The sequence below is a fragment of the Ciconia boyciana genome, chromosome 2 (assembly GCF_034638445.1).
Source record: "Ciconia boyciana chromosome 2, ASM3463844v1, whole genome shotgun sequence".
In the NCBI taxonomy this organism is placed as follows: Eukaryota; Metazoa; Chordata; class Aves; order Ciconiiformes; family Ciconiidae; genus Ciconia; species Ciconia boyciana.
Genome location: NC_132935.1, coordinates 8,171,859 through 8,197,938, shown reverse-complemented (window position 1 = coordinate 8,197,938; position 26,080 = coordinate 8,171,859). Strand labels below are relative to the sequence as shown.

The 26,080-nt window shown below is 36.7% G+C and overlaps 1 protein-coding gene across 5 annotated transcripts in view; it reads right to left on the bottom strand.

Annotated features, from left to right (window-relative positions):
* The window catches only part of ZFAT (zinc finger and AT-hook domain containing), a 151,119-nt gene that overhangs the window by 61,755 nt on the left and 63,284 nt on the right, over positions 1-26,080 (bottom strand). For all 5 annotated transcript variants that reach the window (XR_012040711.1, XM_072851843.1, XM_072851841.1 and 2 more), the window contains 3 exons: positions 19,635-19,805; positions 14,979-15,239; positions 4,871-5,044 (listed from right to left, as the gene is read on the bottom strand). Coding sequence is in view for 4 of the 5 variants with exons in the window: in XM_072851841.1 (XP_072707942.1) it covers positions 4,871-5,044; positions 14,979-15,239; positions 19,635-19,805 (606 nt within the window). In the remaining variant the exon portion in view is untranslated. The remainder of the gene's footprint in view (positions 1-4,870; positions 5,045-14,978; positions 15,240-19,634; positions 19,806-26,080) is intronic.

Below are 26,080 nucleotides of genomic sequence, written 5' to 3'. Positions count from 1 at the left end.
AAAAAATTTCTCTGACAGAGAAAATGAGTATGTGCATGTGTATTTATTTTGCCAGTTTTTTGAATCAGTTTGCCACAGGTTGGCACAAGCATTAGTGCCAGTGCAAGAAAGGGGAGGTGAACTGGGAAATAAGAGACAAGCAGGAAAGCTCCCTTGGCAACAGTCTGATATTAAATCCATTCAGATGTGTCATAAACCCACAACCATCGTTCCGTGAGCTACAAAAAAAAGAAGTCACCTTCAACAGAAAAGACTATTATCAGTTTAACAGAACAGACTGTCATCAGTAAAACTAAGTCAGTCCCAAAACAGTAAGCAAAACAACATTCTTCCACTTCTTCCCCGCTTCCCAAAATCTCGATGGGAGAAGGAACCAAGTGTTCATAAATTACAGCACAGGGTATAGCAGCAGAACACAGCTGGTCTTGTACGGAAAGTGGTTCCTCAGTGGAAACTGGGGAGAGAAAAACCTGCACAGCGTTGTATTAAGAATCTGTAGGAGAAAAAAATCCAACTCCTTTAGATATCAAAAAATAATTAGCATCAAGAATTTAAATACTTTTATGTTATTTTTGTATATCTTGAGCTTTACCAAAAAAACCAAAGAATTCTACCATTGACTATCTTTACTGGAACTTAAAACAACTCTCCTAGTAACAAGCTGAGTCTTTAAAATATTACAGGAGTCACATAAAACAACAATTTAAATGTTCAAAGTATAATGTCTCCTGAATCAAACTAATTGAGCATGAATAATAAATTGGTTTTAGAAGCCTTGATAAGATTACAGAATTTAAGCATGGGAAATAAAATACATAAAAAACCAGAAGATTGAATATTTGGCAGAGTTTACTCACTGGTTCTTAAAAATAGACTAGGAACAAAAGCATCTGCCATTCACAACAAAGTATTTGTAGATGGGCACATAATTGTAGTTATTAATTCTCATTCTTAATTGCAATGCTTACAAAAAAACTGTACCCCGTTTAATCTGATACAAGGCGCATGTGTTCATGGACACAGCACTCCCTCTCTTCAAGGTCTTTGGGAGGTCTCAGAATCCTTGAATGGTTTGGGTTGGAAGGGACCTTAAAGATCACCCACCCACCCACCCCCCCCAATGGGCAGGGACACCTTCCCCTAGACCAGGTTGCTCAAAGCCCCATCCAACCTGGCCTTGAACACTTCCAGGGAGGGAACACCCACAACTTCCCTGGGCAACCTGTTCCAGTGCCTCACCACCCTCATAGTGAAGAATTTCTTTCTAATATCTGATCTAAATCTACCCACTTTCAGTTTAAAACCGTTACCCCTTGTCCTATCAATACACTCCCTGATAAAGAGTCCCTTCCCATCTTTTCTCTAGGCCCCCTTCAGGTACTGGAAGGCTGCAATAAGGTCTCCCCAGAGCCTTCTCTTCTCCAGGCTGAACAACGCCAACTCTCTCAGCCTGTCCTCACAGGGAAGGTGCTCCAGCCCCTGATCATCTTCGTGGCCCTCCTCTGGACCTGCTCCAACAGGTCCATGTCTTGCCTGTGGAGAGGACCCCAGTGCTGAACGCAGTACTCCAGGTGGGGTCTCGCCAGAGCAGAGTAGAGGTGGAGAATCACCTCCCTCGACCTGCTGGCCACGCTTTTTTTGACGCGGCCCAGGATATAGTTGGCCTTCTGGGCTGCAAGCGCACATTGCCGGCTCATGTCCAGCTTTTCATCCACCAGTACCCCCAAGTCCTTCTCCTCAGGGCTGCTCTTAATCTACATATTGCCCAGCCTGTATCCATGTTTGTGATTGCCCCGACCCATGTGCAGGACCTTGCACTTGGCCTTGTTGAACTTCATGAGGTTCACACAGGCCCACCTCTCTAGCCTGTCGAGGTACTTCAACACCTGCCCCCCCCAAAAAATCTACCATTTCTATTCAAACTGTATTTACTCCGTGGGTTAATGCAAGCTTTCAAATTTCTAAAGCTGTAAATCTATCACCTTTCATATGCCTCCCAGGTAAATGTTACAGAAAAGGAACATGGAAAAAAAAAAAAATCAATGTTGTCCAACTGTCCTTCATGGGAAGTTAAAAACTAACTAATCTGTTTGTTCAAAGGGATTTTGAAGAGATCGATTTAGTCATCTACTGAACACATGATGTAAAGCAGTGTCCCAAACCTAAACAGTGTATAGCAAAATTACAGCAAATTGTTAATGTAATACTCCTAAAAGCATCTTTCATTTAAGAAGGGAGACACAGTCTGAATATTTCCTCTACACTGTGGATAAAATACAACTAATTCTTAAAGCCTTCTGTATTTTTCTAATTGACAGAATGCTTATATGACATCTTCAACAGGATTTTACTGCACTGGACACAAAATGGGGTCTTTCTAGGCATCTTTAAAGCTAGATAACAGGTAGCTACACAATGCTAATGCTTGCAGAAAGATAATTAAGTTTTGATAGTGCTTAAGCACTTTTAAACTTTATTTTCAACGTAACTTTACAGATGCTCTAGCACACAGAAAGCAGGGAAGAAGGGAGAAATGTTTTATCTATTCATATTCTTCAACAGCAGTCTATAGCAATAACTCACCTCTTCAGCACACAATAAATCTCCAGAAAAATGGAATAAAAGACTATGAAAGATCTTTATAAGAAGTCCAGATATTAAAGTATTACTGAGGAAGGGGAAGAACCTAAGAATTGCTAGTGACATTAAAATATAGTTAGATCATGGAAATGAATTAAAAAAATAGAAGGAAAAGCAATGAAAAATAAATTAAAACATAATTGTATTAAATGAAATATTTTTCTTTTGAATCTTCAAAGACTTAACCACTCATATCATATCTTCTAGAATTTCCAAGTTCTGAAAAGTAGGACGATAATTCCTAACTGTCTTAACAATAATTACTTTTTTATTACACATATTCTAGCTGTGAACTTGAATATAATAAGATTACTAATTTTCAACCAAATAAATGAGAGGACCTTCAAAAATAGCTGCAGGTTCACATTTGATCATAAATCCCTTTGGTTCATTAAAGTAACATGTACTATGCACAAATAGCTCCAAAGTTGAAGTTGTTTTAATATTTTTGAGTCACTCAAAAAGCATGTGTGTAAAGAAACCCCAAACTTTTTGCTGTCCAAAGAAAAATGTTGCTAGGTAATAATTAAGGCACCAATCTCCCCTAGATTTTCATTTCCTCTCTCGCATCACGTTTACTACATTTTCTTCACTATCTGTATTTACTATTATTTCATTCGCCTCTTTAGGCTAGTTTCCTAAGAAAACGGGTCTTTGATTGCACTGTCTACCATGTCTTTCCTTTCCCTCTTGAAAATTCTTCTAGTCCTTGCCAAAAATTTAAAGATCTCAAAAACAAAAATTCTCACAAGGTTCATAAAATTTAGCACCTGGAGAGAGGAGATTTATACCCAATTACAGCTCTTCCCAAAAGCCCTGAGGAAGGGAGGGTGGATGTATAAATCCATAAACTAACACCTATATGAACCCATTTACAAACACCTACATGAGCCCCTTAACGAGCCATTGCATATTCCCCTTCGCCTAAAGGAGTAGAGGACATGAGGGGAGCCTTGTGTTTTGCAGTGAGGGGAATGGGCACCAGGATGGCGGAGAAGCTACATGCAGTGGGAAACAGGCAAAAGAGATGGGAGACACAGCGGGAAAATGAGTGTTTAGTAACATCTAGGAAGGAGCCCAGGGTTACATCACACGAGAGCATGGCGCCTACGGTTAGTGAAACGAAGCAGCGCAGGCCTCAAACCACCCTGAAGCCAGGTTTCCACACTTCCAGTGCTCACTGGTCCTCTCACACCTTCCCCCATATTTACAATATTGCAAGACCAAATTTTTAACAGCTCAGTGTAAGTCCAAAACCCTGTGTGATATTTCTCAAACAATGAATTTGAAGGTGTTTTTTTACTTCCCTTCTAAGCACACAGGATATTTGTAGGTGAGCTCATCCAGCTTCCTTTACCATCGCAATTAGAAATGCGTTCTAGCAAACAAAGTCCAAGCATATCACAGATCTCAATACCAAAAGATATTAAAGAACAACACAGAAAATCCAGCTAGCTTCCAACCCACAACAATATATACATTCTAGTTGTTCTGAGAGCTATAAGCAAAAACAAATATTCAGAAATGTTACCAATAATGAAAAGGAGAACAATAAAGCTACGAAGCTGAAAATAATGCACAAAACTATAAAAAGAGATTCTGTCAGTCAGGTGAGTGACTGGTTTATATAAACAGGCAAATGCAAGTCTAGTTTTAAAATAAATTGAAATTATTCCAAAATCCTTCGATGAAAAGGCACTATAAAAATTTATGGATGAAGAATCCTTTAATCATTATATAGGAACTTTACTTGATTTTCAAATATATATATACCTATTTTCTGTCAAAATATTCGTATGTATAAATATTAAGTTATATATACACTAAGCTGTTTGTGTTTTCATAATCAAATTTACATCTATCATAAACATACACAGAAATCAAGAGCTGAAATAAAGATATTCCAGGGGAAAAATACTTTCCTTTTCTTTGGTCACTGATTTTCTCAGTTTCTTCTTTAAAACTATTCACAGACTACACGTAACTGATGTTAATGCAGATAACTACACCCAGGACCAGCATTTGTCATACCTATGAAGAAACGTGACGGTAGTTCTAAAATGATGTAGCTGCCAGATGCAGAGATTCTGTATCAAGATTACCAAATAATACTAAATATTTTTTAGATAATAAATATCCTAAGCAGTTCAGTCTTAGACCAATGACTATTTTATACAGCATCAGCATGGACAAAACCAAATTTGATTATATAATCGGTGATTCTGATTACCTGGAATAGCTTCATGGGCTGTCAAAACCACACTTATAATAGGATTTTTAGCTCCTGAAACCTGTTCTGTCTCCTTAGTTGATGGAGTTTTCTCTGTTTTCTGAACTCTGGGCCTCTTTGGAGTTTTTTCTCGCTCATCTTCCTTCCTGTCAAGGTCAACGTCAGAATCATTACCTAAAGAGCAAACATCAAAAAGAATGTAACTATGTACAAAAGAAATGCAGGTAACACAGTCACTAACGCTACAAGAAAGGATTAGGAGAAAATTAATGCTACTGTAGAAAGAAATACATGTTATCAAAACAAGACGTGCTGCATGAGTCCATAAAGGGGAACTTTTTTCCCTCTATTTAATAAAACTAGTGTGATACTTATACAAATAAATAGACAAAATAAATAAAAAATCAAAATTTAAAAAAAGGACTCTCAGAAACATTTGTGTTTCTAAATTATCTTGACATTATTGTAGATTTTTGTGAAAATTCTACAAACTTTGTAGAATTTCTTATGATTTCACCATTAATGAACAAATTATTTTTCTCCTTTCCATATGTAATTGTTCTGATGATTTTAGGATTATTTCTCCTAGTACCGGATTCATTATCCATCTTACTTAATGGAAAGTCTTCCAATAGTCTCTCTGGATTAGGCTTTTTCCCCCCACTGTTACTCTGAAGCAATAGCCAGAAACATACTTTTCTTTTTCAGCGTTGATTCAAAAAGAATTAAGGTTCAAAACAGTTCTTTGGTTCAGTCTAACTCCTGACATGTAACTCTTCATTTTGAAGGCCTGCACTTCTAAATCATACCCTTACTGTTGCTGCTCAGAATGTCTTCATCTTAAATTGGATAACTTTTCGACCTGTTAACTAGAAAGCAACGGAACAGTTGTATTCAAAACACTCATCTGAAACAAGAACGAATAATCAGTAATCAGGTACATTGTTCCTTGAAGCTATTTCTTCCTTAAAGCAAACAAGGAATTCCTTACTAAAAATCTAAAAAAAAAAAAAAAAAAAACAAAAAAACCCCCACACATATATGTAAAGAATTAGCAGCATAAAGAATAAAAACAGAGGGTGCAAGTTTATACCAAGAAAATTTCTTTACATCAGATGAAGTGGCAGAAAATGCAGGCTAGAGAAAACAACCTTGGCAAATTAAGGCATTATGCAAACGTTCCTGAGGTAATGAGTAAGAAAAGCAAAAACTGATGGAAGAAAGAAAATTATAAATGAACCTAGTGAATTTCAGGTTTTTTTATTCCCTGAATATAAAGCAGCTGACACAATCTCCAGAATAAGTCATTCAATGTATATTCATAACGTGCTGTAGCTGCTCTACTGAGATAGGGAAACAATATATAAACAAAAAACAGTAACAGCAAAGCTGTAGTGTGTCTAGAGTTGTTCATGGCATGCAAATAGCAAAAGCAGTGGAAAGATATGCTACACGGAAATAGCTATGTTTTAATTCCAGTAATATTTTGTTAATATTCAGCTAAGATCCAAACAAGTCTGTCTCTCATGGACTTACCTTAATGGAACCAAGGGTTAAAGAGTGCTGGCTGTTCCTTAAAAAAATGAAGGGCACAAGCACAAACTAAAGCATCATATTAGGACTGATCAAGTAACTAGACCCGGATAAACCACAAGCTCTTTACCAGGTACAAAACCAGACGGAAACAAGGTATGTAGGAATTAGTTTAGATTTCTCAGGTGTATTGAGGCAGAAATATGTATACTGACAACTGCTAATGACTTGATGTTAATCTGTAAATCTGAAATTCGTATTTACAAAACCTAGAATGACCAACAACCACACAGCAAACTGAATTCAAATATGGTTAGCAAGCAATCTTGCTATGGAGTCATGTTAGCAATGTTTTTGCCCCAGCTTCCAGTTTCTAGATAACAGAAAATTATGCTCTGCCTTGAGAGCCCCCTGCTTTTCAGTCCCTGCTAATGATTTCTTCAGTTTCATTAGATAAATTCCTTGATATATGCCTCTTCTCAACTACCTTTTTCTCCGTAGATTTCTATGATTTTGGAAAATATTGCTGCTTTATAGATATAAAGGGTCTCATTATGTCCCCATTTAACTCCTTGATATAGTTGTACATTATTGATTGATACTGAAACCACGTAATTCTAACACTGACATTTCTCTGCAATACTTCAAAGGGATATTTGAATATAAAGAAATATCCCCTTCAACCAGAATCTGCTTGTGCAGTGTTTTCTTTTGGTGGGATGAACAGGGGTCCTTACCTCCACATTTCCTTCATGAAACAGCCTCTGTTAGTTTATTATCAACAAAATGAATCGTCACAAATTTCATAGCAGGACCAGGCTACCAGCAGAAGAAAGTCTTCTCATAAAGAATCAGAATACACAAAGAATGTAAGCTGCTTATTAAATTGTGTTTCCCTGAGGCTACTTCACATACTGTTAAACAACAAATACAAAAAAGAATTTGGTTAATTACTCTGCTTTTGTTCAGTGGAGTTTTGTTTTGTTTCATTCTGCTTTTTGTTCAGTAAGAGTTAGTGATAGTTTTAGGGGAAAAAAAGATTTGATATACCTGTGGACAAAACTCTAAAGCATTTTTTGCATGTTTTAGCTAACAGAAATCCAGAACTATAGATTGAAAGGAAAGCTGTGATTAGGACAACAGAATCTTCTCCATTTTGCTCAGGATCACATAATGAATTCCTAGTAGGCATAGAAATAGAATCCAAGCACGCTACTCTTAAATCCTCCTCTCTAACCATTACAAAGTAAGAGTCAGTTTAATGAGGAAATAAAGTGGTTGAAACCAAAAGACAAAATAATTTTATTGTTTTTTCATGTTAATCTGTAACTCTAGTAACTTTTGAATATTGGAATTCTACTAAAAACAGAAAAGGAAGAAAAGGACAAACCACAGAGTTGAGTTTGTTAGTGATCCACACTGATTAATAACTAGCTGCTATTACCACAGTAACAAGCTAACAAATCTTTCATGCTGTTTTTCTTTCCTAATGTCCTCCTATCAGGCAGATCACTTTGCTAGTTCCTGCAGTTCAACCAAGGGTAAAAGCTGTGGAAAAGAACAGACCTGTTATGAGAAATATAGCTGCCTATGACTCCCTGCTTTCAAAACAGAACTCCAAAAATGCTATTTTAAAAGAGATTTTACAATAATATATAGAATTGCAAAATAAAAATATTTCTTTAAGAAAACGTCACTATTTCATATGCACAGAAACCTTGTACACGGATGCTAAGCACTAAATATGAAATTTATGGCCATGTGAAAATATTTTCTTAATAAACCCAAAGCTGGTAAGTACTTCAAACAAAGGACTGAATCTTAACTTCCACCTTCTCAGTATTCTCAATATAAGCTGAGAATATCCAGCAACTAACAGGACTACATTCAGCATCTGCAAAGATGTGAGGAAGGTACTGAGTGCTATGCAAATTTTGTTAACACAAAAAAAGTCCACAAATATATTAGCCAAAACACAGGCAAGAGAGAAAATTCAACTGATTTACCAATCATACATCTTCAACTAGTGCTAAATATTTGTATGAACATTCTCAACACTCACATGACACATTAAAAAAAGAATCTCTCTTCTCTACAGAGTGGTCAAGTCAAGTTCTGATACTTAAACATTAAAATTTATTCACTAATCTGATGCACATTGATGGCAGTAGCCCCATTCTTCCCCATTCTGAGAGGAACGGGTATCTTCCAGAAGCAATTTGTTGATCAGGACCTGGAGCTGCACACGTTGCCAATACCTTTTGCTACAAACATAACTATTTCAGTTTGTGTGGAACCTGATAGAGACTTCAAAAAACCCCCACCAAAACTAACACTCTCCATCAAATCACCAAACCAAAAAAAATCTTAACTCTCAATGATCAATGACAGCTGCTTTATTCCTGACCTCTCTCTACACCAAAACCCCCTGAACTAGAAGGTGTGCTTTAGGAAAGGGTAGAGAGGGAGACAAAAGCATGTTTTAATGAAAAACGAGAGCTTCAACTTTGACCACAGGGCTAAAACTGCCTTTCCATAATATGGGACCATCTCATCAGTAATTTAGTTGTCTTCCCAGAGAAAATTACTTAACTGTTACTATTGTGGATTAGAGAGTCAAAATAAGTGTTTTGTCTCTCATTTCAAGAGAGACAATTCATCTGTATAATACAAAAATTCTTGTTGTATTATAAAGGAACACCCATAAGTGATTTTAAGATGATTTAGGAGAAAATGGACTGTATGCAACTCAGAACACCTAAGCAAAGTTTCTTCAAGTGGTAAGGGTCTTTGCCTGCTCCTAAACAGATTTATTTAGACAAACTGCCTCACTTTGCATCTCCCTTGCTAAGCAGTCAGCTTAGCACTTTGTCAGCTGGCACTTCAATTCAACAGATGAATAAACTGACCTCCCTATCTAGTGACACGCATTTTAAATGCCTGCTTCTGTTTGTGCAAGAAATACAACGGTGTGCCTGTGCCTTCTAACGCATTTAAGGGATGGTCATGTCTGTGTTGACGAGTAAAGCTACCGTCAACTCTGAATGAATCACTGCTTTCAGAGTCCCGTTGAACTAGATTGTTCATCTGTCCCATGATTCTATTTGAGTCATTAATTGAAGGTACTGCTCTCTGCATTTGTAACTAGATATACAACATTTTGCAGGCACAGATACACATATCTAATTGCCATGTTTTTAAACTACTCTTCATTCAAATTATTTTTTTTTAATCCCCTAAAAGATGCTGGTATTTCACAGTAGCAAGAGAGTAGCTTGGGGAAAAAAAAGTGAACTGGCCATTCAAAATGAACACATGCAATTGCTTCTCTTGCAGAGACTGACATAGTACTCGCAGAAATAATTCTTTTGAATTAGAATCCAGTTGATGGCAAAACCATTTTAAACTAAGGCCAAAAGTGCCACCTTTAAGAATTATGCAGGCTCCTAATTCACTGGGAATGAATGATTCACTCCAGAGACGAGAATCTGGGCTGTCCACTGCTGTAATCCGTCTTTCACCCAAATCCGATTCTCTAGCCATCAAACGTCCTCTCTTATATCTGCCAGAGATTCAGGTATGCTGCCGTGTGGGAGAGGGATGGTGGTTAAAATAATGGCCTGTTGTCCATCTCTCAAAACAAGCAAGTTTAGAGGCAGTTGCTGGGGAACTGATACAATCCAGCAACAGCCAAAATCTCCAAACCCATCCCATCTCAGCGGCAGGGGCTGAAGCAGCTCCGTTTTCCAGCTGGGAGTAGACACAGTGAAGACATGTGTCTGTTCGGGAAGAATCTCAACTCTTCTAGTTTTGTCTTAGGATAAAAAGAATGGATGGCAGTACCTCCAGCCAGCTAGATCCAAATCATTAGCCAAAACCGTCAAATTGGTTTAACCAAATAAAAACAGAAAGAGGCGTACACACAGCTCTGCTTAAATCGCAGCAACTTTCTTAGGCAAATAAGCCCTCTATTAAAAAAATATGTTTACTAAGCATGTACATGGGGGATTTGTAAGCACAATGGACATTTTCTACTTCTGTGCAAAAAATTAACACACTTTTCTTGCTGTTTTAGTGAACGGGCCCGCAAGGCGAAGGCAATCATTATGCATCAAAGGATTAAATTAGATACACAGAGGATGTCAGTAACCAGTAAGGCTTGGTGACTCCTGAAAGAGTGGGAGAACTATCAAAGAGACACTGATCTCTGAGAGGTCAATGTGGATCACTAGTCACAGAAGCGAAGAACAGCAGAGGCCTATTACATCCACCAATTATTCCTCTAACCAATATGCACCGCAGGTTCAATACAGTTTTATAGTGACTTATTCCTTGTAATTTTAAATGTCCAATATGGTAAGGATTTCAACACTTCCGTTGTTGATCTACAAAAGACAGCAAAATATTTTATTACTTGGATACCTTTCCTAATATTTCAACTTCAGCTCGATACATATATTATGTTTCTCTCGATAAAGAATATCACACAGAATATCAATATATACCTTTTCAATATTTAGATGTTTAGCATATTTGAGCAATAGCTAAAACATTAGTGTGGTATCAGCATTATTTTGGTCACAAATCTGAAACACCACATCATATGAGCTGCTACAAAGAAAATTAACTTCATCCCAGCCAGACCCAGTACAAAGTGAAAACATACTTGATTATCAATCAGATGTCTATACAGTGCTAAACTTTGCAAGAAATTAAAAACATGAGAAAGCAGTAAAAAAATACTACAGAAAAATCACAGAAGCATTAGAAAAACAGATAAAAGTAATTTCAAGTTGGAAAGGCATGGATAAAAAGGGGGAAAAAAACCATCCTGTATGTATTAGGTAAGAGGTCAAATACTATGGGGAGAAGAGCTTGCAGTCAAAGCTCCTTATGATTTTTAGCCATATACTCTGAACTACTGTGTCTGAAATGAGAAAGAAGATACTGTAACTCTGGAAGATTCAAGACCCTCAATAAAATTCTCCATCTAGCTCTAAGAACTTCAGCAAAGGAGAAAATCTCATCAGATTAGAAGTTTCAGTACTCCTTTCCTCATATACACCAAAGTGTGATTTCAAGAAGTTTTTGTCTCAGGGATAGTTTACTCTAGAAAATGTTGGTATCAACTACATCTGCTCAAGTAACTGAAATATCTGTTGAACATTATACACACACAAAAACACACACACAAAATAAATACCTGGTGGAATACTTGCAGTACTATGTGCTGGGACAGCTACACCACTATCTGTGTATGATACATTTAGATTCAACACCATTTGATGACAATGAAGCTACAGAAAGATCTCTCAATAATCAGTAACTGGTGACAGAATAACCTGAAATTAAACCAGATTAAGGCACCCACAAGCTACATTTCTAAACTGCCATTATTAACTGCCTAGACAGAGCTCTAGTTAATACAGTCAGTGGAGCCTACGAGCAATTCAGCTACCCCTCCACAGGCTCCCCTGAAGTACTGACGTGATCTCTGCCAAGTATAATTAAAGCTTAGAAAACCTAGTGCATAAACACATATATGCAGACAGGTGCTAGTCTGGAACAGACTCCCACCTACAGCGACAATAAATGCAAAGCAAAGCACATAAAGAAAAAACTTTACTGATAAAACAATGGGCCCTAAATTGACTCTTACAACACCAGAAAGATCTGGCTGTCTGCCTAAATAGTTCCCTGAAAACCTAAATTCAATACTCAGCAGTAGTCAGAACAGCAAACATAATCTGAGGAATCATTAAGAAAAGAGTAGGATAGAAAAGTAAAATAAAAAAATTATGCCATGGTGTAAACCAGAGATGCTCTTGCGTCTTGAACACCACTTGTAGTTCTGTTCCTCCATCTCAAAACAGTTACAGCAGAGTTGCTGAGAAGAATGATAAGACTGACCAGATGCATAAGCAATTTCCATATAGTCTAGTTAGTCTGTTACTTAACTCATACACGATGAGAATAATCTTAACACAAATATGAAGATTTCTAAGTTATGAACCTTATGCAAGAAGTTAATACAGCATTATTATTCACCATTTCCCAGAGTTATAGAGCAAGATGGCACCCAATGAAATGAGCAGCATCAGGTTTAAGAAACAATCAAGAGTACCACTGTTTCACAAACTATGTAATAATGCCCTTAAACTCATTAACACAGAACATACTGAAAACTAGAAACCAGACAGCTTTGTAACCCATTTAGATAAATTAAGAGTTTAACAGCTTTCAGTTGCCAGTGATATGGGTGAAGCCTCTAGTTCAGGGACTGTCAACAACTTTGACAACTAAGAATTTTGGTGCATTTGTCCAAGTATTCTTATTTTTAAATTATGAACAGGTCCTCATGAAATTACATGAGCAGATAAAAAGTACATTTACAATTTGATTATTTGCTTGGCTTTTCAATTTTAGACTTTTTGTTCACATTTAGAAGGTTCATCCATCATCCTCAAAACTTTCTTCATAACAAAATTTGAGTCTGATAACAACAATTCAACAGCTCAAATTTTAAAGAACATGTTTTCTGAGCTGGTAAAGCAACACAAGTATTGCAAACAATCCTAGGCATAGACGATACTGTTCTTGTCCACTCCTCAGAAAGTTTTGAGCTACTCAATGTAATCACGTTTTCTTAAAGGATAATAACAATACACATGCTGTTTTATCTACATATTCAGAAACTGAAAAGTTGTCCCAAAACAGTTCATATGGTAAAGCCAGAAGCAAAAAGTTTTCCTGTGATGGGACAGTAATCAGTAGATAGGTGACGACTGAATTTCCCAGATGTATTCCAAGGAAGAATTACCCCTTCGGGACAAAAACAGCCTCCAGCACCTTCACAGTTTGCAGTCAAGGTACGAAGCTTTGGGCTGGAGACATTCTAGCTGCACTAGTCACCAACAACTGGAAGCCCTCATTATTTGCTGCTCAAGAATGACTTATTTCGCTTGATTGCTTTGGTTTTGCCAGAAAATAAATAAAAAATGATCCATTCGCCCAAAATTGCGGCTGTTTTCTTTTTAAAAAAGAAAAAGGCTGAGAAATTTACTTTGAAAAATCTCCCAGTGTGTTTTGTAGCAAAACAGATCTAGATAAGATTTAGGAGCTCTAATGAGCTAACAGGTCAAGAACAGTTAATTTGAGTTTATACACTGATCTGAGATTTTATTTTAAAAGGACATTAGAAAAGGCAACATTGCCAAAATAATGCAAACGTTAACATCATACCTAGCACATACAAACAGCAAAGGGCACAGACACTTGTGATGTCAAGAGGCCAGACAGCTGGAGTGAAGGTCACTATACGTAGTTGAAAAATCCTACCACTGATGATAGTAAAAAAATAACCAGGTACGTTACCAAAGCAAGAGTTTCTGTGCTGTGTCAACAGACTCTAAGCCCATTTTAATTATTCTTTGCCACAGAAGTTAAATTTTACATTTCACTGGAAGTAAAATAGTATACTAGTTGTGTACCATAATGACAGACTGGACACAAAAGTGTAATAGAAAACTGGAGAAAAATCAATGGCAAATTTTGTCTAAAAGTAGAATCAACAGGATATCATGCTAAGCAATTATAGCAAAAGCAATTTTAACACAAACACAAAACTCACATAAAGTTAGATAACTTGGACAAATGTATTACTTTGTATGTGTGTGACATTCACCTCTGACCAAAGTTAAACAGGTAGTTGGACTAGATGATCGCTGTAGGTCCCTTCCAACTGTTCTGTTCTGCTCTATTCTGTGCTATTCTAAATGAATATTCACTGTTGTCTTTTTAAACAGGCTTCCTAGGGAGGTGGTCGGTGCCCCAAGCCTGTCAGTGTTTAAGAGGCATTTGGACAACGCCCCTAATAATTTGCTTTAACTTTTGATCAGCCCTGACTTGGTCAGGCAGGTGGACTAGATGATCGTTGTAGGTCCTTTCCAACTGAAAATATTCTGTTCTATTCTGTTCTAAAACTTTTAGAGGCTGAATATATTCAAATCAATCTTAAAGCTAAATTTAAACAATGAACTCTCCTACTGCAGAGACAGTCCTTCACATAAAGTTTTGTAAAATAGAAGAGAGGAGTTTGACATTATTTTTCATACAGTAAAACAAGTCATCCAGAAAAGCAGTCTTTAAATCTATCAAAAGAACAGGATAGAATTCAGGTTTCCCAAATCACATGATAGAAACACCTCTACAGGATCATCCTTCCTCACCTATGTGTGATACTTACCTATGTGGCCCATACCACTTCTCACTGGAAAATGGTAATCCTCTTTGTGAGAAACAGAACAGTTGCTTATGCAAAAGAAGCATTTCAGATAGTTTAACAATCATTAGTACAATGAGCATTTTGACCTTTTTGAAAAAAAAATATTAAAATACCTTGTCTAACTTTATTCTCAGTTTCGCTTCAACATGCTTTCTACGTTAAAAGAAACAGACAATCCAACTCCATTTAAAATTAACACTGGGGATTATGAGTTGTTACCAATCAGGTTAAAGGATGGAAAGACACTGTTTTACAACATGCTTCATGTATTTTTGTTGGATATTTTCTTACCTCCATCTTCTTCTTCCTCTCCTTCATTTAAAACGATAATGCAGATATGTTTCCTCAGCTGACGTGTGTTGGAGAACTTCCGATTGCATTTTCTACATTCCAAGCTGCCTGGTGAGACTTCCGCCTGTTCCGGTCCTTCTTCTGTTCCAGGCGGAGTTTCTTCGCTTGGAACAGGGTTACTTTCTGCCACATCTTCATCGACACAAAACTTCTTAGTAGACCCTTTTGGTCTGCCCCTTTTCCTCTTTACTACAAGAAGCTCTAGAAAAGAAAGTTAAAGTTAAAAAGGAGCTATAATTAAATTCCACAGCTAATCAGCTAATATCCATCTGATCTTTGAAAAAATAGGAATATTAAATTAAGTTTGAGAGCCTCTATCCCTAAAGCTTAAAAAAAGGTTAGCTTCACACAAACTTATTTTTAAGCAATATTTGTTGGCATTTCTGCTAGCTGCAAAGCAATAACATTTGTGTTACTGAGATCGGCAGATGTCAAAGTGCCAGTTTTACAGAAATTACACCGCAAGCACTTTTATATTGTTGTATAACTGTATCAGGAGAATTTACAGCAGTTCTCAAACATTTAAAAAGGCTTGGTGGCAAGCGCTGGGTAGCAACATACACAGGAACAGGAGGACTCACATGGGCAACTGATATATCACCAGAACTTCTGAGGCTTATGACAGTCATTTCATTGCCTTGCTCCTTGTTTTCCTCTTTCCAGGACAAAACATATCTCAATCTACTTTAAACTAGCAATGCCAGCATTAAGTTTTTAACAGTGCACATGACCATAAATTCCAGCTGTATCTCTCTACCCAGCTTGCCACTAGCTAGCCATTCACGCTGCACAGTACTAATAACAGTTCAAAGCACCACCTAAGATTAAGAAAACACAGTAAATAAATAGTAGTACATTGGCCTATCAGAGACATCATCACTTGCCTAGAAAAAAGAATTTGCTTAACTGTTAAAAATAAAGTAGCATACTAAATAAATGAAAAAAAAAACCCAAACACTTATTTCAAGGATGATTAGTTAGAAGTTTTAAATTGGTCATTAAAAAGATTTTAAAAGTAAGATCCTGTTCCCCCATGAACACCTTGGCTTTTTCTGGGGATTTTACACTCATCACAAACCCACTGAATCCCATCTTTACATTGACTGGTATTGGATGCGCAATGGCAATATTCTGGCAAGACATTCTGTGCTATGCTATACAATTACGTATGCAAAGAAGTAAAAAAGGTACTTCAGAAACAGAATAATGAAATAAACTATACAAGCCTATTTTTATACTGTTCCTTCATAGGAAGTATTCACATAAGCTTCTCCATATCAGTCCATTTAATAATCAATTGTCTCAAAAATGTTCAGAACATAAGCAGCACAGAACATTTCCACTCATGAGGCCTTCATGTTATTATACAGCAGAATTATATTTAATTAATGCCTTGAAGTTTATCTAAACAAAATATAGGTAGATGATAGATAGATAGATAGATATCTCTCAATTAAATTCTACTGAGGTCTGTGATAGTTCCCATGAATTACTTGTCTGGGATCATGCTACATAAAAATACAGGTCACAACCAGACCTCTGGAGCACTAGGTCCTAGCCAACATTTTCTAAAGCTTATTTTTTAAAAAAATAAAGTTGAATAAAAGTAAGCATAAAAGTAAAATAAAAATAACTTCACTGTTGAGCATTTTTAACTCCTTATAGATTAGACTGTAGACCATGTAGATGATGGCAGACCAGCACTATGGATTCCACTGAGCTTAATGGTCCTCAGTACAGTGTTTGCCTCAAAACCAAGCTTTACCAAAACTGATTCACTAAAGGACAACACCCTTGAAGGGTCGGATTTTCCAAAGTTACTTTATTATAATACAGCAAAATGTACCCCTCAGCCTTAACTCAATTACATGTATAATTAAAGTTACACATGTACAAAAGATCTTCAATGCACCATTTTAATGTTATAATGGGGCAAATATCTCTGACTCCAGAAGAGCAGGAGATGTAAGTGATCCCTATCACTTAGGGGGATCACTTAGTGATCCCTATCACTTAGAAAAAGGCCCTTTTTCTCCAAACCTGGGTGAGTAGCTCAACACAGTCACCACACTGTAGCTGTAGCATCATTCAAACAAAAAGCTTGTCAGAAGTCACAGAACACTTGTGCAAGTGTTCAATTAAACATCCTTAACAAATTTTAACAGCTAGATGCATTATGCAACATGAATCCTTCCTCAAATGCCAGTATAAAAAGTCTACATTTTATTTAATCAATTACAACAGTATATGGCTGTATTCACAATCTTCTGCACAAGGTGTCATACAAATATATGCAAATAAATCTCATTCACAGCCTTATATTATTACTGTTATGTGTATATATCACAGCACCTAGGAACCCAAGCCTGAATGCGTGCTCTAGTTGCATCCTGTGTTCAAGTAAGGATGAGGCTGATGCATACGCCACATTTTTAAGTGACCTTAATGAGCTAAACTTCTTGGAGAAAATTACGATACCTAGATTCTAACTTTATGCCAGGTTTCATAACCAACAGATCAGGCCTGGAGCCTGTGCTGCAAAGAACACGTATCCCATAATGCAGACATAGCCTAAAATAAACAACAATCCATCAGGGAATATTACTATTAACAGATGAAGCTAGGGCCATCCATGCTGTCCCTCAAACCATTACTAATCTGAATAAGTAGAAGCAAAAAAAAAGCAGAGAGTTTTGACAAGCACTTTGAAGGAGATGGAGATCATTATGAAAAGTTATGAAAGGAAACCCTATGCAAAAGTGTAGTATGAGTGACTACAGTTAACCAGTAAATACCTGTCATTTCCCAAACAAAGATGCCACACTCCAGCACTCGACAAAATAAGACCTATGCATAATTTGTATAACAGCAACATTTGCCCAGTACCCTTGGTTCCACTTGATAAAAAAAATTCTAACATCATGCTACCAAAATAGTTAGGACAAATCAACTATAAATATATCATGACCTAACTATGGGAAAGTGGCATGACTAAATAAAATTCATCAGAGAGCATTGCCAATAAAATAACATTAGAGTAATAAACACATATTACTTGCCTAGCATTTTACTTGTTCACAGCACTTACAAAATCATTAATTTATTACTCAGGCAGAACACAGAGCTCCATTAACAACTCAGCATTCACTCATCTATACCAATTCTGGAGCAGCTACAGTGTTTACCAATACTTGGAAGAGAAACTATGCTTTCAAAGGACAAAAAGATGTTCATTTATCAGCCAAGTATTAAAAGGAAGTTGTAATTTCTAAACTGTCATTCATGAATCACTTCTCCTTTTAGTGACAATACTGAACTACTACAAAGAAGGGTCCACTGCGAAAAAAATGTGTATTAGAAACCTTTAAAGTTTTATCTGCTGCAGATTCCATAACAGGAGGAAAAAAAATTGATGCCTTGAAAGAAGAACTCTTCAAATTCCTGTATTCAAGGGCCAAAAGGAAACAAAGATTTAAGAAAGGAAGATGCATTCTGCATGCCTGAGAAATTCATTCTGTACAATTAAAATAAAATTAGAATGGCATTTTGAAACTTGATGTAGATCTGATATTTATTCACCTTCTTCTGATGCACTGTTAATTTTAGGCATTGTGTGAACTAATAATTTGGTGCAATTTTTCCTCACCAACCATCTGGCAAGATAGCAGCTATAGCTGAATACTATATGACCATTATTAGAAATATCTTCTTATGTTGACAAAGTTAATATAACTATTGAATTACTGCTGGTAAATAAATTAAGAAATATCACATGCATAAGTTAATGATAAAAAAATTCTTTTAAGTATGGTATTAGAATGTTTTTTATTCATAAGCACATACTTTTTAAAATCCAGAAGTCATAATGATGGGAAAATCCTAGTAGTTGTGTTAAGTAAGAGGTTTTCCAACAATATAAATCTATTGCTCAATAAGGGTCTAAAAGAAGATTTAATTATGAAGTCTGAATTATTTTGAACCCATTGCTAATACTACAAGGGATTGCCATTATAATCAGTTAAAAATGGAAAAAATGTGACTTCTTGCACCGCACAGTAACATGGTTTTGTATAACTAATTCAACCTTTGACTACCAGATTGTTTTATTTACTAGTGCCAATATCAAGGCACAGTTACAAATTATGAATCATGCCATTTCCTTTTTGCAACAGAACTATTAATATCATCTGAAACACAACACGGAACAAGTTAAGACAACTCAAAGCACACCACCATTCCTAAGCCTCAAGACCCGCATCCATGGTGTCCTGGTTGCTTTCCATGGCTATTACACAACCTTCCCACTGCTATTACACAGCCTCAAATTAAAGCTGTAGAAAGCAGACTTTGCTATGCTTGACATTTATAATTAGTGGCCCAATGTCAACAGCCTCTGTCACATCCTGAGTTTACCCACATCTGTCCCCCGATACACTCTCCACTGAATGAAATTCAGGTTGGCAATGTACAGTGACCATTACAGAAACAAGCTATGTAAATCGTTCTATACACAATGCAGAATCATCATACCACAGATTTTATTAAAAAACTAAATTACAGTTTGAAAATTACATTCCTCTCAATTTATGAATGTACCTTCTCCATCTTTGTTTGTGTTTGTGGGTACTGTTAGAGGTTGGAGCGGAATAATGATGTCATCCGCATTGGTCCCTTCTTCTGTATGCTTCTCAGAGACATGAGACAATAGTTCTGATTGATTTGGTGAAAATAAGTTACAAAGCTTGCACATGAAGATGGAATTGATCCCTGAAAAATAAGTTTAAAAGAGGAGTTAATATTCCCAAATTGTAGATGTTTATTTATATTACCACTAGTTATTGAGATTTCAGTTCAGTTAACACATTAGCTATTGGTTAACTTAATACACTTAACAGACAGTAACGAGCTGAAACTAAAAACGTTACACCGTTAAATTAAGACATTCATCATAAATCCCCAAATCAATTCACTGAAGAAGTTATTAAACATCTACCCAGATCCTCATAAGGCAAAAAATTCCTTCTGACTCAAATCTTAGAAATAACAAGACCCAAAACGAAGCAGGATAGATTAAGACCCTTTTTTCCCTTCCAGCCTCAGACAATGTTACAATTTCATATTTTTTCAAACATCTGATAAAATTATATAAGACATGAGGTCATTGTCCAAGTTTGATGTGTATCACATTGGTATAACTGCAAAACATTTTATCCTTTACAAAGTAGCTCTAAAATACAGAGAAGCTGGGCCCCAAATACTAATTTATGTTCACGGACCTCGCTGTTCTTTCCTACATGTACTTAACCTTTCTACTTACCTCACCTAAGCAAGTCTAATTCTCTAATTAGATGTGTAAGTGCTGGAAACGAAAGAAGGTTAGAAAGAATTAAATACCATAAAAGATAAAAGGAAGCTTCTCCTCCACTGTAGTAATGTTTCTTAGAAAATAAATATATTTTATAATAAATGTATGCTTTGATGTGTCATTTTTGCCTCAGCACATTACCATGAGCATACACTGTGAGTTAAAAATGTTAAGTGCTTGGTTTCAGAGGTCATTATCCTTAGATGTGGCTCTGCCACTAATGAAAGAGTGGGGAGGAAGGTCAAAACATCTGCAGCACTGTAGACCACAAAATGTTGCATCATATGACAGTCACAGCTATGCAATCACATCATCTTCCTTCTTCCTTCTGACCATTCACTTCAGAGCTGTACAAACACAGAATTTTTTCTTCTTTTAACCCAATATTTGAAAAAAAAAAAAATCAGGCCTTATCTTGACCCATCTACATGGAGAAAAATGGGCAGGAATAGGAGGAAAATTTAAGGAGGGGAAAAAAAGTTTTGCTCTCAAAACAAAACACATCCTATCGGCCTCAGAGCCAGTATTAACATTTGACATTAACAAAAACATCTACTATTTCATACGCTTTGACATACAAGTTCTCTGAAAAATTCCTGTTGATTCAAAAAAAAAACCCCAACAAACTAAAAACTTTCGGAACAGCAGCAAATGAAGAATTTCATTAAAACTTTCCTTGGTCAATGCTTTAAACAGAAATGTTACAGAACTTTTTAGACAAAACTTCACAGGTTGTTTTTTTTTACTTCATAGGTACTGGCGGTGTGATGTGAAAGCCAAGCCACAAGAGAGTAAATAACAATAAAGGAGGGTTAATATAAAGTTAGTAATTCAGAAAAATCTTGCTAAATAAAAGCTCACAAACTTTTGGCAGAAAGTTAATTCAGAGGACTTTGTTTGCTTTCTAAAACTGCTGTCATTTGTTTTAATGGTTTGATTTTTCAACAGTCCCTGCTCCCTTCAGTGTCCAATGAAACCTAACAACAACCAGGAACCAATTTTAACAGCGCACTTGTTCTTCAGCTACGTATATAAACTCTTAGCCCAGAGACCAGTTTAAATTGCTCCTTTCCTCTCCGCCTCCCTAAGGAAAATTAGGGACAAACACTCACTGAAATCAAACTGGAACAACCAATGTTATTTGAGGTACAAACCAAACCACAGATTAGCCTGGTAAGCACAGAAATAAAGTGATATTTTGTGAACTTTGGGATTAATCTGGGGGGAAGAGAACAGCGAAGCTGTATTTTGGGACCTGTTTTCAAAACAATCCCAAGCAAAGATCATTACCGCTATTCAACATTATTCCCCTCCCTTCATGATTTATGAATTATATGGTTCACCCCACTCAAGAAAAATCCATCTTTAAGGCCTTCTGAATGTTAAGAACAGCAGAGCTGTCTCTCTTTTGCTGGCTCAGTTGTTTGCACCTAAAACTATAACAAAAGCATCCTCGTCTTCAGAAACAATACAACTACCTCAAAACTAAAAGGCAGAGTACGCCTTCATCTCTGTTAAAACATCTCTGAAAAACAACTCAAATACTGTTCCTGTTGTTTGAAATATACTCTATAATACACACACAAGCAGCTATGTAAAATGTATAATATACTCAACATGTTCTTAAGAGCTCAGTGGGGCTCCTTCTCAGGCATTCTGCTGTCTTGAGCACACACACATTTTTTATTTTGATTGCAGTATGTTTATAATGGAGATGTTCCTTTGAATCAGTTCCTTTGAACTAGTTCTGCTCTAGTATTATTCTTTTATTTTTTTAAAAAAGTGAATGAAGCCTGTTATTGACCCAGCAGATGACAACTGTTCTCTCTAAATGTAAATGCACATTTACGATTCACACTATAAAACCTACGAGAGTTTACCCAAAGGTTTAACTAACACCGAACATTGAAACTCCATGATTTAGCTGACACTTCTATTTTCAGGTTTTATGTGCCACTGTTTCTGCTTCCTGACCTGCTAGTTGTTTTCCCTAAAAGTTCAGGCTCACTGCTTTGTGTCTGCTGTCTCCTCCTTCAACAGCTATAATCAGTACTCACACACCACTTTCACTCCTCTCAGTGAGGACTTGGAGAGGGGCAGAAGAGCAAGAAGAATCTCCCAAAGTCCGTTTGGTTGTTTAAAGTGCCTGATTACGCAAACCCTTGTTTAAAGTCTTTCCAAGAAGCATTCAGGATTCACACGAAGTAATAAAACCATGGGAAACCATCAAACAAAAGTAAAGCTGGAACAAAACCAGAAGCGAACAGACCAGGTGGCAGAGAACAGCGTGAGTGTCAGCGAAGGTTCCGAAAGCATCAGGAGAATATGCAGACGATACATGTGCTTTGCTCAGAGGTGGAAACACAACTGAGTAAACAAATTATTTTAGGAAGAATGACCAGAAAAGAAGGTCATAAAGTAGAGGATAAACTGTGCTGATCACGGGCCTAAACAACTACATTAGGAGTAAGCAAAGGATAATTGATTAACCAGTTGCTAATTAGGTGGTGTAGCAATAGAGCAATGAATTATAGTCAATTAAGTGTAAAAATCAAATAAGCAATAAGTTAATTAACTATGCAGGGAATCAATGATTAATTAGTGAATAATTAATTATGTAGGAAATCAACAGAGCAATTAATTAGACAGCAATTAAATATGCAGAGAAAGAAAGGAACAGTAATCAAGTATGCAGGTAAACAAACAACAGGAATTTCAGCCAAAACCAATTTGGAACATTCCATTCACTAAACATGCTTTGTGTTAATTCATTATCTTCAGTTTGCCCATATGAACTGCGCTAAGTGTACACTGAAATAAATAATACCAGTTATTTTCCTCTAAAATGGAGAAGTGGCAAATTAAGCTGTAACGTAAGTGAAGCCATTTCAATGTTTTTTTTAATTCCTCCAAAGATCTCAGGGTATTTCTTAATTAGTCAATTTTTTTTCTTTACACCGAGCATATATACAGCAAAGGGAGATTAACAAATGGATTACTGAAGACAAACAGAAAATTGCAGACTAGGAAACAGGTTCCCTTATTCCCAATCCCTTTCACAAAGCATAAAACAGTACCTGTCCTGTTTCGCTTTAAAGTTGGAGCAGAGAGGAGAGAAAGCAGGATAAAGAAGTACTTACATTAGAAAAATCACTGAAATTAACAGTATTTAAGGGAATCAGGTAATATGTTGTCGTATATACTTTTGATCATTGTATGACAAAACCTAGTTCAGAGTTAATTTTAACTAATCAAAAACTTTAATTTTGAATAAAAGGTAGGCTAGGACTTGGGTATTGTTTTGTTTTATTTTTAAATAACTATTATCACAAGAAACACAGAGCAAGGAAACAAATCTGTATTTATATGCCATAAATCATTCTAATGTATCCAAAACTTTTCACCACTCTTTTCAATGCAAGCAATAGGTAAAAACTTCTGTAATAGCCTTTGAAGTTCTGCAACTGTTAAAAGGAACTAGAACTGCGTAGTTAAATACAAAAATAAAAATTCACCGGCTATCTGTTGGTCTGTGGAATAACAAAGTTGATAGCATGCGTACTTATGCACCTGGTCAACCCTCTTACAATACACAGCGATAAAGTTCAGAATATGAATAACTACTTATTTGCTTCTCAACTTACAACAGAGCTGAAACAAACCTTGCCGCTTCATCACCATCAAATCCTTAACAAGAACTTTCTGCAATTAAAAATTTTATACATCATTCTTAGACTAGGACTTGGTCTTGCTGGGTTTTTTTTCTTTTTTTTTTTTTAATGACAATTAGGTATTTGCGATTGTATTACAGACATTCGTAATGCTAATGGTGAAAGTGAAAAAAAGAATAAAGTATATTAAATCTAAAAGATTTCTTCCCATCTTCAGCATATGTAATATAATCTTTATTCTCAGTTTAGTAACTCCTTTATCTCTTAAGTTATACTAGTGTTTGTCCCCAATTCTTTTTTTTCCCCCCACTTCCTATCATGCATTTTTAACCCTTCCCTTTCTGTCTCCTGCATCTCTTACACCATGCTCTCTACCAGACTCTCTCTTCTCTCTCCCTGTTCCTTACTATACACTTCCGAGCTTTCAACATAACTACTCATGTTAACTTGTACTTCTGTTTCCAACCTCCCTTTTTCTTGCAGCTACAAGAACTTTGCCCCTCTCTGTTGAGGCCTGGTTAGAATCCAACAGTACTTGTTCTTAGCGTAAAATCTTAAAGGTAAACATAGCTTCCAGGTTTCACAAGATTTAGACAGGTCAGACGAAAGCTACCACAGTCTTAATTGGGCATATTATACTGTACGGCTACCAGACGCTGTCTTACTGAATCCTGCCAGAAGATTCTGGTATTCTTAACTCCGATTAAGTAAGAAATGATATCTTTATTTCCAGGGTTAACACCCAGTTACACCACAGAGAAAACCACCATGTCTCTTCTCCAGCGTTACTTCTTCCTGTAAAGACACAATTTAAGCCACTGATTTGCCATCTTCTACCCCAGAAAAACAGCTAGAGGATCTCCATGTACTTAGCCACAGATGTGGTTCCTCATGTGCTTGATCCTAAACTCCCTTCGCTTTTTTCTTCCTATCTACAAGCACATCAAGGTTTGCAAAGAAAGGCCTTGGGGTGGTGGTAGTTTCTTTACGAAACCTGCTAGAATTATTAGAAACACAAACACACTCCTTCGGCTCAGAATCACGTCCTCAGGTTTGTTCTCCTTCTCCCAGTTCCACACCACCAGCTCCTTCTCCAGTGTCTGGCTGCATTTCCAATTTGTTGCGGGTCACTTAACTCCCTGCTCCAGATCACTGGGCAGCTCAGCAAGAGCTAACAGGGAGCAGTGCAGCAGGGAGCACACGGCAGCCCGGACTCTCCGTCGCTTCACCTGATGTGCTGGTCCAGAGGACCGCTTACTCTTCGCCACTAAGGTTTACCAAATCTGGAGTAAGTCATGCCATAGCACGCAGCACTTGTTGCAAATTCAATTATTAGGTGAAAAGTTTGTTTTGTTTTTTTAATGTTCTCTGTATGAAAGCTCTTAAAAACAACTGTACAAAAGTCCTTCTTCTGTTGTCCATCCAAGGGTACAGCCAGGAAGCAGAATGTAGTGAGCCAAGAATGAGATGAGAAACATCAACTTCTTAAATAAGATTTTAGTCTTATCATTTATAAGGGTATGTGGAAGGTGAGAGTCTGCTTCAGATAGTAAGGCTATCTGATCAAGGATATATCCAATGCAAAGGAGGTCAACAAGTTAATGGGATAAATGATGAACAAGAATACACAGAGACACAAATCTGGCAGACGAGATAACAGGCAATGCCAAGGACCAAATGTCTCCAGTTACTAATTGATGGGATGCCAAGAAACTGCAGGCACAGCTTTGGAGAAGGCCACCTGGACTTTGTATCTGGTAAGAAAAGGGAAATGAGGAACAGGAAGATTTGGGACACTTTAGGAACATCTGTGGGACTATGTGTATTTGGGTTACATGACAAGGTTTTGGTAGCAGAAGGGAGGCTGCAGGGGTGGCTTCTTCTGAGAAGACAACAGGAGCTGCCCCCATGTGAGACAGAGCCAGTTCCAGCTGGCTCCAAGACGGACCCATCACTGCCCAAAGCTGAGTCCATCAGTGATGCTGGTAGTGTCTCTGTGATAACGC